Source organism: Chanos chanos, chromosome 6, assembly GCF_902362185.1.
Source record: "Chanos chanos chromosome 6, fChaCha1.1, whole genome shotgun sequence".
Lineage (NCBI taxonomy): Eukaryota > Metazoa > Chordata > Actinopteri > Gonorynchiformes > Chanidae > Chanos > Chanos chanos.
In genome coordinates, this window is record NC_044500.1 from 30,415,260 (window position 1) to 30,431,972 (window position 16,713).

Consider the following 16,713-nt stretch of genomic DNA (forward strand, 5'->3'; position numbering starts at 1 on the left):
AATGTTTAACAGAAACAGAATCTTCAAAGAAGAAAAAGTTAACGTTGTGAAGTCTTTTATTTTATGTGTACACACACACACACACACACACACACACACACACAAAAACCCTCCCTCATCTTTCCAAACAATTATGGAAGGGAAGTTGCTAGAAGTTGAAGGAGGACCACATCTAACTGCAAGGGGCATACTGTATGTAAAACAGATGTGCGACCCCTCCACCGTCCTCAACCCCCCACCCCGCCCCTGCGTCACGCTGTTGCCATGGTTTAATGGGCGGCATCAGTCAAAAAGAGCGGAATCGAGGGATCCGCTTCTGGAAAACTTAATGAAATCCTGTAAAGTTGCACACACCACTGTTTCCGCGTTGCTAAGTGAGAGAACTACTTTATTTGAAGCTCCGTTATAAATACAACACGGACAGTGTCTTAATCAGTATGTTAACATTCGGAAAAAGGTAAAGAGTCGGTTGGGGGAAAAAAAAAAAGAAAGACGAGGTAGTACCTTTGGCTGTGTCTCCTTCCTTTTGTGTCAAACCACTCACTGTATATACTGACTCTGCTAAGTAGCCTGATAATGAGCCGCTGCTGTCTATTCTGAATTCACTGTCTGTTCATCTGACACATCCATGTCAGCACTCAGGCCATTTTAAACATGAAATGGGCTCTGGACACTAAAGTAAACCTTTGGAAACAAAGCTGACATATAGACAGAGAGTGTCTTAATTGTCAGCTCAGTTCTATGGATCTTTAGTGGATTCCTTCCCCTGTCTGCTTATTAGAATTTATTTCGAAGCCCTGTATTCAAGGCCTCCTAGTGAAGGAAAGGAAGGTGACTGTGTTTCTCTGTTGTCAGAAGTATTAGGGCTTTACCAGTCTCTGAAACACTTCAAATATGAAATTGACCTAAGCCCAGCATAGCTTTGTGTAACAGAGCTATACCAAGGCTAAGATAAGAGATAAACAGCGGTCGAAAACCAAAGAGGCGAAACGGAACATCAGCGCCCATTCTCTTCAGCTTTGTCTGGATCTCTTAAAAGCAGACTCCACTTTTTCTCGGCATACACAAGCGCGCATTCATGAGGGCGCGCGTGAAACCCTATCTGCTCAGAGGATGGGCAGTGAATGGGCTTGAAAGGAAGCAGTGTATCAGTGAAGGGCTGTGGGTATGAGAGGCCACTGACAGACTCGCAGGCTGAGAGCCTGCTACGCTAAACCTGGTGCCAGAGATCTGAACCATTTCGTCTGTGCCTTTTGTTAGAACAGACAGTGTAACGTTATCCCTTCCTTCACCTTTGGTTATCACCTAAGCTATGATGAAACACTGTATATAATAAACACAACCAGCAGCCATATCGATTGAATACACCCAAGGCAGGTTTTCATAGCTCTACTTGAAGGTATTAGCAGTTGAGGCGTGTAGTGTTGTATGATAATCAAATTGTTTCAGTTTATTTCATATAATGTGGATATAAGATACTTTAACTGCATGCCCCATAAGGAATTAGGTTATGTTCACACATCCGCACCTGACATCTGTGTGTGTGTGTGTGTGTGTGTGTGTGTTGTGTGTCTTTGTTGGTGATCTACTGGGTTTGGAATTCAGACTGCCAAGTTATGAGAGTCTAGGCTAGTGTATCAGGGGGCTAATTCGGTCACCGTGTGCTGCTCTGTTCTAAGTCAATTTCACAAGTGTCACTCTAGGTTTAGAGCAAAGTCCTGGTCATAGCTTGATTCTGTGAGGTGCCTGATAATGTAACAGGGGGATTTTTTTTTGCTCTGTGTTTAAATACAGGTACTTGAGCATTATGAACGTGAAGGCTTCCAGTTCCTGTCTAAAGTTTTTAACTCATCTCATTCGTTCCTGGAGGACTTGACCGGTTTGACCCTGCTGCATCAGGAAACACAGGCTGCAGAGGTAAGAGCCTCCAGCATATCTTATCTATTTATCAACAAGCCAAATATAGAGTTTATGAAAACACTCAGCACATACGCCAAAGCAAAGCACTACCTCACTACACTCAGGTAAGTCAATACTTGAGATGCCATGAATGTCAGGTAAAATCAAATACAATGTGTGTGAAAACATCTTTGTCATGCACCAGGTTTTTCTGTGTCACCGTATATATATGTATATATTTTGTAATGTTCAAACACACACAAGTGAACGTTTGGCTGACGAAGGTAAGATGTGGTTAAGGGCTGGAGGAGTGTTTACTTCACTGAGGCAGCTCTTAGCGTGATATGCTGCTCTCTTGCCCTGGCACTCATGGGAAAAACATGAGAGGATCAAAATGACATCACTGTCGAAAGTGAGCGTCACCTCTGTACACTTAGTCGGAGCGTCATATAATTCTTTGTCTGGTGTCCTTTTTTTTTTTTTTTTTTTTTTTACCGACCAGGACTGTAGGTCTCTCTTCCAGTTGTTTGTTTGGATTTGTGTAAGTGATGATTCATAGCAGCTGACACCAGAACCCTTTAGATCTGGAGTTTGTTATAGAAATGTGACCTTTCCCATTTAGCGCAATAATAACTCAGCTGAACCATTTTATCTGGGTGAGTCACAGAGACAAATGGTAGAGTAAGCAGTCAGATATGTGACGTACACAGCACATCCCTAGAGCTGGCGTAGTAAATTCCACAGATGCCTGCAACGTGTAAGAATACGTTAAGTCTTTTGCTTTATTGCTCTCTGCTCTGCATCTCAGAAAGAAATGTTTTGATACACCAGTGTAGTATCACTGCAGAATAGAGGATCAACTACTCACCTGTAGTGTTATTCACATCACATTCACATGGTAGCGCTTATTCTATTGTTTGTGTATATGTATGTGGTATGTACAGAAGTTATGGAAACACTGAATATGATCTGTCCTACAGTCTTAATTTACAGCCATAACAGAGCATGTTAACGAGACGAAAATGGCAGTTTAGCAGGAACGCGTCTGAGCATTTTTGAATATTGAGATTCCCATCACAGAAGGGAGACCTTGAGACCTGACCCTTGAGAGTCACAGTGGAACACACGGTGATAGAATGGAACGTACAAATAGTCCGGAGGTATGAGGCCAAAAACGTCAGCAATCTACGGCATGGTATTTTACGTTCACATTCACATAGTTCTCCGTCCTTTTTTCACAAGTCAGGGAACTTGGAAATTCTGTTCCTGTCTTCTCTTACCATTCATTCATGGCCTTTATCCAAGCTGCCACATAAGTATCAGAATCTTTCTTTTTTTTCCATTTTTTTTTTTTTTGTTGTTGTTTTAACGTACTTTGATTCATGTGTTTGTTCATGGGGACTGTGCAGTGACAGTAAGGGCCTGAGAGAGTTTCTGTAACTGTGGGAAAGACTCACGTCAGCACTTCCCTCTCCCCCACAGTGGTTTAGCTTCATCCAGTTAGTCCAACCCAAAATGAGAGGAAGTGTGTGGATGCATGTAGCCAAGCTCATTGTCTGAAACCTTTCAGCTCGTATAATGTGTAACTGCACAGCCAAGCTGATTATATTCTTAGTCTGGAGCTATGTGTTTTCCCATGAATATAAATATAAATATATATGAATAATATATATATATATATATATATATATATATATATATATATATATATATATATATATATATACATATAAATAATTGTCTTTGAGAATGATGGAAATGTTGTCAAGAAGTTAACAAAAACTATACAGGCTTTTGTTGCCAGCATTGGTCTATTTTCCGTAAAGGCTGTTCTCTGTTTCAGTCCATGACAATGGAAGACCAATGGAAGTTTTTTTTTTTTAATTATTTGGGAATTGGTCAGTTTTGTCCTCTTTTGTGACAGGTGGAAAAGCAAAATCTTAATACAGTGTTGGAACTCATGTTGAATTGGTTTTGTCAGAATCCTGCTATGCCATCCAGAAGATGAATTGTCTAAAGTACAGATAGAAAACCTACAGTAAATGTTTTAACAAGGTTTTAACTTCCCTCAGTGCCATGTGTATAGTTTTAGACATGTGTGAAATTTGATAAGTCTTTAGTGGTCACAAAGAAGGGAGAAGCGTGGGAATTGAGTTTCTGGGGGAGCGTGGTATACACATTGAAATGCTTTGTGTACATTGTTACGTTTCTGTGTGTAGTGTGAGTGACTCCATTGAGGTTCCAAACACCAATATCAGATTTCAGTGTATCCCATAGGTAAATGCCTGACTTAATTACACCCCCTGTGTCCTTAAATGTACTGGAGCAAGCCCTTCTCTAGCTATTCCTAACTATAGCTATCTTGAGCAGTGGGTATGGATATGAATCAGTTGTTTCTGAATTCAAACGTGGTTTAGCGTGACAGAACATGCGTTTTGACTGAATTCAAACATGGTTTAGTGTGACCGAACTGTGCATTCTGACTAAATTCATACGTGGTTTAGTTTGACAGAACTGTGCATTCTGACTGAATTCAAACGTGGTTTAGCGTGACAGAACATGCGTTTTGACTGAATTCAAACATGGTTTAGTGTGACAGAACTGTGTGTTCTGACTAAATTCAAACATGGTTTAGTTTGACAGAGCTGTGCATTCTTACTAAATTCAAACGTGGTTTAGCGTGACAGAACTGTGCATTCTGACTGAATTCAAACGTGGTTTAGCGTGACAGAACTGTGCATTCTGACTGAATTCAAATGTGCTTTAGTTTGACAGAACTGTGCATTCTGACTGAATTCAAACATGGTTTAGCGTGACAGAACTGTGCATTCTGACTGAATTCAAACATGGTTTAGCGTGACAGAACTGTGCATTCTGACTGAATTCAAACGTGGTTTAGTTTGACAGAACTGTGCATTCTGACTGAATTCAAACGTGGTTTAGTTTGACAGAGCTGTGTGTTCTGACTGGATGTAAGCGTGGTTTAATTTAACAGAACTGTGTGTTCCTTTCACCTATAGTCTTTTTTTGGATGATGAAAAAGAAAAGATGAGTTGTAGCAAGTATAGCATAAAAAAAGACTACGTTGTTCATGCTAATGAATTCATTATGTTTGCAGCTCTGAGCAGAAATACAGGATCTCTGCTAACAGATAGGAAAATGGTTTGTTTTATTATGTTGATCTATTTTTGTATGTCATTTTTCAATTGTAATCTTAGGAGACCTGAAATAGGAATGTTTCTTGCTTTTTACATTAGTGTTCCTGGAATGGATAGTTAATAAGTACAGTTACAGAGCCCCAACGCATAAATGAACTTAATGGGTGCTGTAACACTACGTATGGTAGAAATGCTAATTAAGGGGTGTGTGTGTGTGTGTGTGTGTGTTGGGGGAGAGGGGTTAAATGATGATAGCTAGGGTTTTGTATCATAACTTTGAAAGGAAGTTGAAAATAATGTAGTGCAGAATAATAGAGGCATCAAGGATACAGATCATGTTTTTTACTTACAGCTTAGAGGGAACTGTGTCAAACATCAACTGTGATGGATAAAAGAACGGACCCAGACACACACACACACATACATACATTCACATTCACACACATTTATGTTGAAGTTTTAAGTAGCTGTCCAAATTTCCCCTCCGTAACTTTTCTTTTTGTTTGTTTTGCTGTTGCATCAGACAGCTGGTAATTTGACAGGACACACGGTGTTCTCCCACCTGGCGGATAGACACACCTCACACAGAATGGGAGTCTTCCTGTGGCCAGCCCCTGAACCATTGTTCTGTTCAGATGGAGGTGGCAAAGGGGAAACTGCATTGTATTCATACACTGTTCCGCCCTTAGCTGCTGATCTGTGGTCAGTTGTGATGCCTCGCTCATAATGGTTTAAGTTTAAACAAAGAAAGAAGCTGATCACAGATCAGTTGCTGTGTGTTGTAGTAAGTCTGTCTTGTCATAACAGACCACCACTGACTGTCCGGTCTGGTTCTTAGCCTCAGGAAGTAAGCTTACACACACACACACACACACACACAGGCAGGAAATGAGTGTCTGAACAGGATGTTAAAGCTACTCTGTTCTACAGCACGCCCAGTGAATGAAACATAAGATGTCATTTGAACTGTGTTCTGTGCCTCTAAGAGGACAAATGTGATGTGAAAGTAAATGACATAATTGAATGGGCACATTTCCATCTGTGGCCATTGTGGCTGTACGCTATTCCACCACTTTCCAAAAAATACATCTTTGTTTTTCTCATTTTCTGTTCCTTTATTAATTATTCCAAAGCTCTGATGGTTATAGCCTTTTAATGTCATCTTAGCATCAGCAACAGTGTCTTTTTTTTTCCCCTCTCTTTTTTTTTTTTAAAGTTTTAGCACTAGTATCTCACACAAATAACTAGTCTTTATGTGATATGGCCAGAATAGCACATCACCAACAGTCAGTGATCAGTGACAGTCGACAATTTTCCATTAAGGATCTATGAGATAAAACATAACCTTTAATTTTGTTATTTTAGGTCAAAATCTAACCTGAAATTTATGCCTACACACATGCATAAACGCACAGTCCCAAAACGCATCACAGAAGTGTATTAGAGATGGAGAGTTTTTTTTTGTGGCATAACGTATCTCCTCACATCAAACTCCACTCCCTTTTTTTCCCCTTCACCGCAGGTCATTTATGGAGTCCTGAGTATTGCTTTCTGGGGTTGTAACTAGCATTCGCCATAATATTTATAAACGTTCGTCTCACACAGAGAAGCTCTTGTGTCGAATGCGGAAGTGGCGGAGCAGGAGTGTTTGCAGTATATATTTACAGCCGCGCTGCTAGGGCCACCGGTGGAATGTTGTGTACACAGCCCCATTGGACTGATTGACTACATCCTTGTGGACGCGCGGAGGAAACCATCTCTCAGCCCGCTCCATAGGAAGCGACTGAGGCCCACACGTGGATTTCTCATCTCTGGTCTGTGTGGTCCGCCTGTCAGGCAGGGCCATGTGAAATATGGCTGAGGGCTGAGATGCGAGACTGCGTTTCCAGATTCTCAATGGCCCTCTCTCTCTCTCGCTCTTTCTTTCTCTCTCGCTCTTTCTTTTTCTCTCTCTGCCTCTCTGGCTCAGTGTGTAGCCTAGCTTTTCATAGGTCTTTTAACGCAGTTCTGGGTGCCGTTACCTCTGTGAGATATGAAAAGCTTACCCTGTGCTTAGATTCAGTAACAGCTGTTGTGTTGGCTATTCAATTAAGACCGCTCAATGGCCTGTAGATAGGCAAGGAAACAACAAAGTGCAAAAAAAACAAAAAAAACAATTGCTTTTCTCTGATTGGTTACCAGAATAAAACAAGCAAACAAAAAAAAGCTAACAACAAAAATCCCTTTTTTTGCTGTTCTCCCAATTCCAGCACTTTTGGAATTGTTTCTGTGAGCGTAGGTTGGGTTTTGTTGTTTGTGTCAATACTTTGTGCTTGGGTCCTCCTCTTTCTAGTATTATTCCTCCTCATAAAGGCCATTTTGAATATGCTGTGTGGTTTTTGTAAAGTTCAGATAAATACACAAACACAAAACAAAAACAAACAAAATAAGCCCTTTGGTTATTAAGCATTCAGCATTGCTTTTTAGTCTGCTGACATTGAAATATACATGTCTGTGTTGATGGAATTAAAAAAAAAAAAAAAAAGATGCACATCCAGCCTCTCGAGTTGTCATCCACGTTGACTTTTTTTTTTTTTTTTTTTTCCTGTTCCCGCCACCCGTGCTCTGTCACTCTTCCGTTAGTTTGCTAAATGATGGTGTTATCTGTTGTGAAGTCTGTGGGTGTATGGCTCCAGAAGAGTCCTTTTAACAGCCGAAACAATGGAGCTCTGTCCTTAGGGCCTCATTCACATTCACTTCCCTGTTATACCCCTCCATGACACTCATAAAGATGCCATTGTTTGTCTCCTGCAAAATTATACAGTTCTTTTAGTCACGCACAAAACTTCACGTGATCACCGTTTCCCAAAACACTGGCTTATTCAGAGAAGTGGTGTAATTTTAGCTTTTCCTGGGAGTGTATGACTTAATTATGTATTTATTGTGGCCCATATGTGACAACAACTGAATTCTCCCATGAGTAGTACGGTGTCATACACTGTCATGTGATGTTTATAGCTTCAAAATACATGTCAACATTTGTCTGAGTGTATAATATGGTTTCCTGTGACACTGAGTTATTCAAATGGATAATTCATTTCAATTTTATGCGCAAGAAGTCAGAGGTGGTTTTTGATATACTTTCTGTTTCTCGGACTAAATGCTGTTTCGTGACATTTGCGATATTCACAGGAGCCCTCTGAAAGTTACATGCTGAAAAGATCGAACATGAGAAGAGGAGGTCGTTTCAGAGGCCAGGGCAGGTGCCTTAATCAAAAAAATAAATAAATGAAAAAAGTTTTCAAAAAAAGGCTGATTGCACAATAGTTCAGATTTAACTGACAGTCCTCGGACTTCTCGTGGAAGGCACATCAGTTTGACTTATCGTCCCAGTTTGCTCCTCTTACTTTGGCCTCAGTGACTAAACACTGCACAGCTGACTCTGATTCAGTTCTGTCATTCGCGCTGATATTTGGAGTTTGTCCCAAGGAGAGAGAGAGACGGTGAATACATGCCTAGTGTTTAATGATGAGTTTCCACTCAAACGGCCCAAGGAGGTTTTAGTGCTGTTTGGCTGATTTATTGTTCGTTTTACTTGGTAAAATTTTAATCAGGATTAAGAGTGCTGTAGTTCTTATGTGTGTTTTTACTTTCCGACTTTTGCCTTTCTTGGTAGCCGTGTATTACTCCCACGTATTCAACACCTGATTTTTTTTTTTCTTTTTCTGAGCCAAATGCTGTTTGCAGACAGTTTAAAATTCTTCTTTTTTTTAAGCACGTGACTGAATTCACATAACATTTGACAATACCATTTCCTCTCAGTCCAAAGACAAGAGCAAAAGTCAAACCTTCATCTGATGTCTCATTCTCTTCGCCTTTCATTTCATTATTTCTCACCAAGTTATACTGACACTGGTCTCAGATCAGAACTAACTAGTAAGATGATCACCAGAGGAATGGTAATTCCAGTTGTCCTGTGCCTTTTCCAAAAAATACTATTATTAGAGCCGACTACCTGAAGTGATATTCAACACTATAGCAGTAGACATTTCAGAAAAGCTTGTTAGAGTGTTTTTGTGCTTTAACCTGTAGACAGACAGATAGGGTGTCCATAAATGCAGCTGTGACGTTAGGGCGTATAACATTTTAACTGTTTCCAGAGATGTCAAGTTTGCCAAATCCTTTTTTTTTTAAACCGTTGTGGGAGGTCAAACAGTGGGTGTATTCTGAAACGCAGCGACCTCAAGGAGAGCCCTCACATGTAACTCACATGGGTTCAGATTTGTGGTGAGCTTTTCCTCATCTTACCAACATGGATTCTGGGCTGGCGCATTAGATGTGTACAGAGAGAGCCTTTTGGCCTGAGCCTGTCCCAGTAAGCCAGCTCAGGTTACGGCCCAGACATATCAGAGAGGCTGTTGCTTTTGTTAGAGCAGCGACGACGACACTATACACGGCAATGTGAAAGATTTACGTCTACTTCCGCCCCACCGAGGACCTTATAGACGGCATATCACATTACAGCTGCTCGACTGGAAGTCATTCATCCACAGAGGGGGATTAGAGGATATGTAATGTGTGTAGTTTTTGATTTGTCACATACGACCTTAGCTGTACAGCGCATGTCATTGAGATTTCCGTCGCTATGTGGTTGGCTTTGATTAAGCCACGTTCATACAGACAGGCCATTTAAAAGCTCTCTTTTTACCAACTTCACACACACGCTTACTTTTTACTGGCTTGGAATTCTGGTTTTAATTTAGATCAGTCATGGAGAGTATTCTCCTAAAGATCTGCGTTCAGAGCCAAATAATATCGTATAGCTTTTCTGCTTGCACTGCTGGATAGGCTTAACTTTTGTTTCAGAAATAATCTTCCAAACACATTAATGGCTTTTTATGGGCCATTAAATGCATGATCATATGAGCACTTGTTCTGTGCATGCTCTTTACGGTGCCCTGTATGGGCACAGCCACACAAACTTCCAGAAATCCTACCCACTTACATGAATACTATGTCCTGCGAAGGTTTTTACTTCAGTAAGTCAGCTTTTTGAGCTGGAAGAGCTACTGTTGTAGTTAATCACAGTGTGAACAAAGCTAGAAGGCCAATGATAGGATCTGGGCTTGGTTTCAATATGTGTGATAGAGATGGTATCTGGTTCACCAGAAGGGGTGTTCGTGTATATGTGTACGTGTGTGTGTGTGTGTGTGTGTGTGTGGAGAGAGACAGAGGTTGGCTCTGGAGGTCTGCCGTGATGTGTGTGTGTGTGTGTGTGCGCTTTGTTTTATCAGTGGTTGTTGGCCCAGCTGGGGTTCGACTGATCCTGGCATGGAGAGCCGCTTCCAAAATAATCTCACGCCGAGCCCTCCAGGGAGAGGCGTACCGGTCTTTATCTCCCGCTGATTGTGCACCCAACACATGGGACAGAAAGATAGGATCGTCCCTGTGTTTGGATTTTCCAATCTCTGAGGTGTGTCTTATAGCATCACGTGTTCCAACTCCAGCTTCGACCCCCTTTTTCTTTCTTTTTCTTTTTCTTTCTTTTTTTTTTTTTTTTTTTTTCTTTTTTTGAAGTAAGAGGCTCCAGAGTGTCTGTTGTAGGTTTGGTTTGGGTGAATGCTTCACAAGCCCAGAATGAGCTTTGAAGTGATCCGTGCTGTATGCCATTGATGTTTTTCACCCTGTAAATGTGTTTTCTTCAGTTTCAGCTCAACAGACTCAAAGAATGTTAGTATTAATGCTCAAAGTGTATTTGGCTCAAAGTATATTAGTATTACATGTAAATGTAACTGACGCCTTTCTGTTCTATTGTACGTTCGCCCCTTTAAAGAGCCCAAGGCAAACTGTAATTTTGAAATGTGCGGAGTGAATGAAATATTGGAGAAATAGATAGCTATGGTGTGCAGTGAATCTCTATATAGCTTTTTATGTTGAAAAGAAGAGAAGAGATTGCGAGAGTAAGATGTAAACATTTAGAGCACCCGTTTGTTTTATAGTTCTGCAGTTCGGTTGTGATGGAAAGTGCTAGAAGTCATAGAAGTGCTAAAACACTCTAAAAAAAGGAGCAACACTAAATCAAGACAGCCTCAACAGTTGGGTTATTTTATCTTCATATGAATATGTATTCACTATTTACTCTTAACATTAAAACTGACATTTGCATATTTAAAACCTCCAAGCATTTAGAATCTTTATATTCTGTAAAATCTATACTTTCCAGGAACAATGGTTTCGTAAGTATATTAAGTTTGAGGATCTTTAGTTACATGGGACTGTAATGTAGTCACTTGTCTAGTAAATATTCAACAATTCAAAAGCCTGAAAATGAGTTTTCTGTAGAGTAAAATATTGTTCTTAAACCCGTGACTGAGCAGGTACTGGGGTCACAACGGTTGTCTAAATATTGTGTGTGATGATCTTAGCGGCGAGAACACCTCACAGCCTATGTTTAGGACAGCCTCCTCTGAACAAGGGCTTGTGTTTGATCCAAGATAAGCTTTTCCAAAGCTGCTCTCTGCTTTCAAGTGATTTGGCTCAGTTTTTGGATTGCTTCCAGTCTTCTTCATTAAAAGTTTTTTTTTTTTTTTTTTCCATTTGCTGTTTTTTGTAATGAGTGTTTTTCCCAAAGCCATGGTCTGAGCGGAGTGCACACACACACACACACACGCGTTGGATCTTTGATTTCCAATCCAGCCACATGTCAGCTGCATGCGAGTCACACATGTAATTAAAATGGGCAGGTTTGGACAGGCATATGCCCTTAGTAGGGTTTTCTGTTTTTTTTATTTTTCCCATTTGATTAACACTTAGAATCTAGCCACATATCAGTTGGCAGGATGCCCGTATTACACTGGAAACATGAGCTTGATTTTTCATAAGCTTCCATAAAACTCAGGTGAAGCTTTTCATACCGCACCTGACAAAATGTAGTAGGTTGGTCTTGATCATGTATGTACATGACCGGACCTGTGCCTATAGGAAATATAATGTACTCGGAAACGCTTCACTCAACGAGGTTAGAGAAACAAAGTCGGAAAAACAATATTCAATACTCTGACGCAACATCGAGCACATGCAGTTTTGATAAAAATGTGTTGACTTTTCGAGCCTTGTATTTGTACTTTGTTCATAGCAGTCAGGTGATGTTAGCCCAGTGCTTCTGGTCCTTACTCGGTTACTGTGGGATGGAAAATACGGTGGTTTTACATGTGTCAATGATAAGAAGCAACTTGTATCACCTTTAGCTGAAATAAGATTCTGTGTGTGAAGAGGGCTTTTGGAGATGAGTATGGCAGTGTTGTAGGTGCCCGTGTATCAGATCAGAGTACTCCTCACTTCTTTGTAATTTATCTTCACAGCCCCCCCCCCCCCTCCTCTGACCCTACAGGCAGGGACGGGGGTGGGGGCGTGGGGAATGGGGGGTTGCAATGGCCTCAGTTTGACAAAGAAGACACCTGTGCTCTCTCTCTCTGTCTGGGCTTCAGGCAAGAACGTGAGAGCATAGCTTGGCAAGCTGACATCTCAGTAAATTCTCCTTTCAGCCCGACTGTGCTTATTCAAACATTCACGTCAGTTAGCAGTCACTCCTGAAGAATGAGTCCACAGTGAAACAACGAAATGAAAAAAGGTAGCCCCAAGAATCAGGGAGAAAAAAACCCCCCAAAAAAACCTCTTGCTTACATGGTTTAGCTGTTTTGCCTGTGCAGAAGATTCTAGAAGTAAGAGGCTGTATTGCTGTTATGATATGCTGAGATGTGTAGCCGAGACCCAATGACAAACTGTCAATTATAATATTACAAAATACTATTGCAGTGTTTTGCGACATTTCTTGGAAATTGTAAGAATCTGCTCTTGCCGAAAGGGATAAATTATAATCTTTTGACGTGTTGCGCCACAACTTATTTTGGTTTTTTTGTTGTTTTTTTTTTTTTTACAATGTGACATCAAACAGGTTTTAATTAATTTTGCTTTTCTTCCAATCTGTCTCGTTTTCCACCAATGGGAAGCGGCCTCCCCCTCCTGTGAAAGGCACAAAACTGAGCTGGGTTTTGGGAGTGTTTTCCTTGATATGTGGGACAGGAAATGTGTCACAGAGGGAGTCAGTCAGAGTCAAGTCAAGTCAAGCAGACCCTCCATCCGCAGCAAAAACAAACCACAGCTGCCTCGCGCCAGGCCGCCACACCCTACAGAGCGCCTCTCTCTGTTTTGCTAGCTGCTCGTATTGTGAATCTGGTTAACGTGGAGAGTGCACAGAAAAAGTGGTTAAGAACAGATACAATGCAATGCACTCAGAACTGTCTCTCTCCCACCCTCTTTCTGTGTGTGTGTGTGTGTGTGTGTGTGTGCGTGGTTTTTTTAACTGGCATTTACAGAAAACTTACTGAGACTGAAAATTTTGTCTTGCTTATTCTCATTTTGCTGCTAGGAAAAAAATTGTTGTTTATTTTTGTTGGGGTGTGTGTGTGTGTGTGTGTGTGGTATGGTACCGCCTTGCTCAGTTTGCAGTGAGCAAGGCATAAAGCATGTGTGGCACAAACTCAAGATATCTTTGTGTGTCAACCTACATGTTGGTCTCTACGTGTGAAATTGCTGTGTGTTTTTATGTTTTTGGGGTTTTTTTTTCTGAGTATGTTTCAATTTATATCTGTGAAGCTGCCATGTGTTTATGAGTGCGTGTGTGCGTGTGTGTGTGTGCGTGTGCGTGTGTGTGTGTGTGTGTGTGTGTGTGTGTGTGCATGTGTGTGTTTGGAGTCACTCTGTTTTGCTGTGTGTTGCTGTGTTAAAGCCAGGGTGTGAGTCATGCTCCCAGGGGAGTGAGTAGATGTGAAATGAGAAAGTCTGGGGAGCGATCAGCTGCTGACAGCTGGGAGGTGCTGGGAAGTGGAGAGATGTTAGCAGATCAGGGCCTGTGGAGAAAAGGGGGGAAAACCAGTGTTTTCTGGTTTTCTACACAACTTCTCCCTCCACACTGGCTTGTACTGGTACCACCGTCTGAACCCTGGTTGCTTCAGTCTGATTGCCCTGACTGCTCTGGGATGAAAAGACGAAGGCTTTAAAAGGGTGGAGCCGTCTGTAGGTTATTAGTGTTTTTGTAGCCTTTTAAATTGGGCTCATCAAGGCTGAAGCCAGAGGCCAATAGATAAATGTCATATTGTCTCATGTCTGTGCCAAGTTAAGATTTTAAATGTTAGTACACCAAGACTTGCAAGACAGAAAAAAACATTTGACTGTTTTTCAATTCTTGTGATGCCACCATTTCATGGCTGAGTTCCTTTGATGTCTTGCGTTGACCAACGTACTATCAGTTGTCCCACTCTAAACTGTTAGGAAATGCATGGTTCACTTATGATTTTCTCACAACAGAAATCAAGGCTATAGGGATATGTCTTGTTGAATTCCAGAGGCAAACATATGACTAAATAAGCCAAATTGCCACCACTGAAAGTGGTGTGTCAGGCACTGAGCAGTCAGTTGTTGAAGAATAAACAGTAAAGCTCCACGGACTTTGAGATCTTCCAAAACACGGTTCTAACGGGCAGCACCTTTTATGTTTTTGGATTTGTTTGCGGTGTATGCTGGCTTCTCTCGTATGTCAGCAGATCCCCCTGCCTATTCAAACCATTTATCCTCCTCTTTGTCGACGACTTCTCAGAAAGAGTGACCCGTTCCCGACCCGGCTCAGCCCGTTCCCTCCTGAGGCACCGGCCGAGAACACGGAGAGCCCGTGCAAGCCAGTACATCCTGGATCCCAATGGACTGGATGAAGCCCTGTTTGTCCATTACAGGGGTTGGGGTTAGAGTAAAGCCCACTGTGTGTTTTGTGGTACATGAACTAATATGGCTACTACTGTCAAACCAGCTAACGTCATAAATCAGAACATGACCTCTGGTGCCTGGAGCAGACGTCATTGTTTGAATGGGTTTCTGTCAAAGGGAAAAGAACACTGGTGCACAGCGCACTGGTTTGTACAGCAGCGATGTCTTATCTGCGTATAATGATATCTTCCTGCCAAGTGATAATTGGAGTAAACAGCTTGTCAAGGTTATATGTGTTGGTGTTCTGCAGACTTTGGTCCTCTTTGGAAACGAGAGCAATATGAAACAGCTGATAATTGTTGTGCTGTGCTGTGTAGTGTCACAGATGTTGGTAACATAACGTATTATGTATAAATTCACACAAATGCTCACATGCCAGTTTGAGTCATTTGGTTAATCATCGCTGTCAGTGTCAGATTTGCAAGGTCAGTGAAAACTTTGAAACGGTAAAAGAAGTTAATGGCCTGCTAATTGTTTGGAATGACTTTAAAAGTAAAACAGATCTCGTAATGACAGTTCAGTTAAAACCAGTGAATCGGCGCGTCGTATTTGGTGAATACGTTTGAGCCCTTCCCATTTGACACAAAAGGTGATGCAGTTCAAAAGTTATGACAGCCTCATCCCTTTAATTTCACAAAGCCTCCTTAACGCAGCCTGAATCCCAGCCAGCTGTAGACCTACCCTCACAGCAAACATACCTGACACGACATGCTGACACCATAAGGCACTCCATAGGAACCGACAAATAAAACTTGTGGTCAAAGCAACAAGTCAGTATTTCTGCCCTTCCACTGAGCTGTAAATACGGCACTGTAAATTGATACGCGTCTCCATAATTGAGCATGTTGAAACGGTGAGATGCCGCAAGAGAAAACCAGAGCTTTGTTGTGTTGTATCAGCCTGCCAAAAAAGGTAACCTTCATAATTCACCGTCATCTGTCTTGTGTGTATTGAGGGTGCTGGAGCATTGGGGCATGACAAGTTTTGTAGTTTAGGAATAGCTCTCTGGAACATGAAAAGAAGAGAAATGCCCAACCTGCATGGCTACTTCTATGCTCGACTTACCTTTATTTTTGTTGTCTCTCACACACACACACGCACACAGACACTCATGCTCTCTCTCTGACACACACGACAACAAACCCACACATACACACACTTCTGGATTAACTATAGACGCATTTGCATAGAGGGCTGTTTACAAATTAGGCAAGTGAAGCAATGTGCCAAAAGGCATCTCTGTTCCAGCCCAGTGAACTCGGTGACATTGACTGGAGAGGTGCCATGGGTAAAGACGATCCCGTGAAGTAGCATGTTAGACCCATAAATCAGCGCCCCCACGCAACCGCCTGCCTCAGAGGGTGACTGGCAAATTGTAGGCCTATACCTTTAATACTGACATGAATTCGCACAGTTTTCCATTTAAAAATACCCTTGAAGCTTGTTTGACCCAGTTTTGAACCTGACTGGATACAGGTATGAGCCTTTGTTTTTCGTCGTTGGAGCTAATCAACGACTGGGGAAGAAACTTTATTTAAAGTGGTGTGGCTTTTTTGTGTTTTGCTTTTATTTGTTTATTTTTTTTTGTTTAACCAGTCTCTTGATATTTTCCCATTCTACAACTGGAGTGCTGCTCTTGAAAAAGTATACAGCTATTCCATAAACTACTCTTTAATGAGCAATCAGCTGGTGTAAAGTCTGTCAGTGAGGCGTCTTTTTTTTTTTTCTTTTTTTTTTTGGTTTTAGTCTAATCACAGCTCCGCTTGGTCCGTTCAGCATGATACATCAGGCTGCTCTGATTGACTCTCTGCCTGGTGTTTTTGCTGGGTTTGTGGGCACCCATGGCTTGATTATGATC

General features: G+C 41.4%; 1 protein-coding gene across 1 annotated transcript in view; it reads left to right on the forward strand.

The window, feature by feature from the left end:
• The window catches only part of atg7 (ATG7 autophagy related 7 homolog (S. cerevisiae)), a 43,700-nt gene that overhangs the window by 22,221 nt on the left and 4,766 nt on the right, over positions 1–16,713 (forward strand). The window contains 1 exon segment of the mRNA XM_030777485.1: positions 1,795–1,917. Within this exon segment, the coding sequence (XP_030633345.1) occupies positions 1,795–1,917 (123 nt within the window).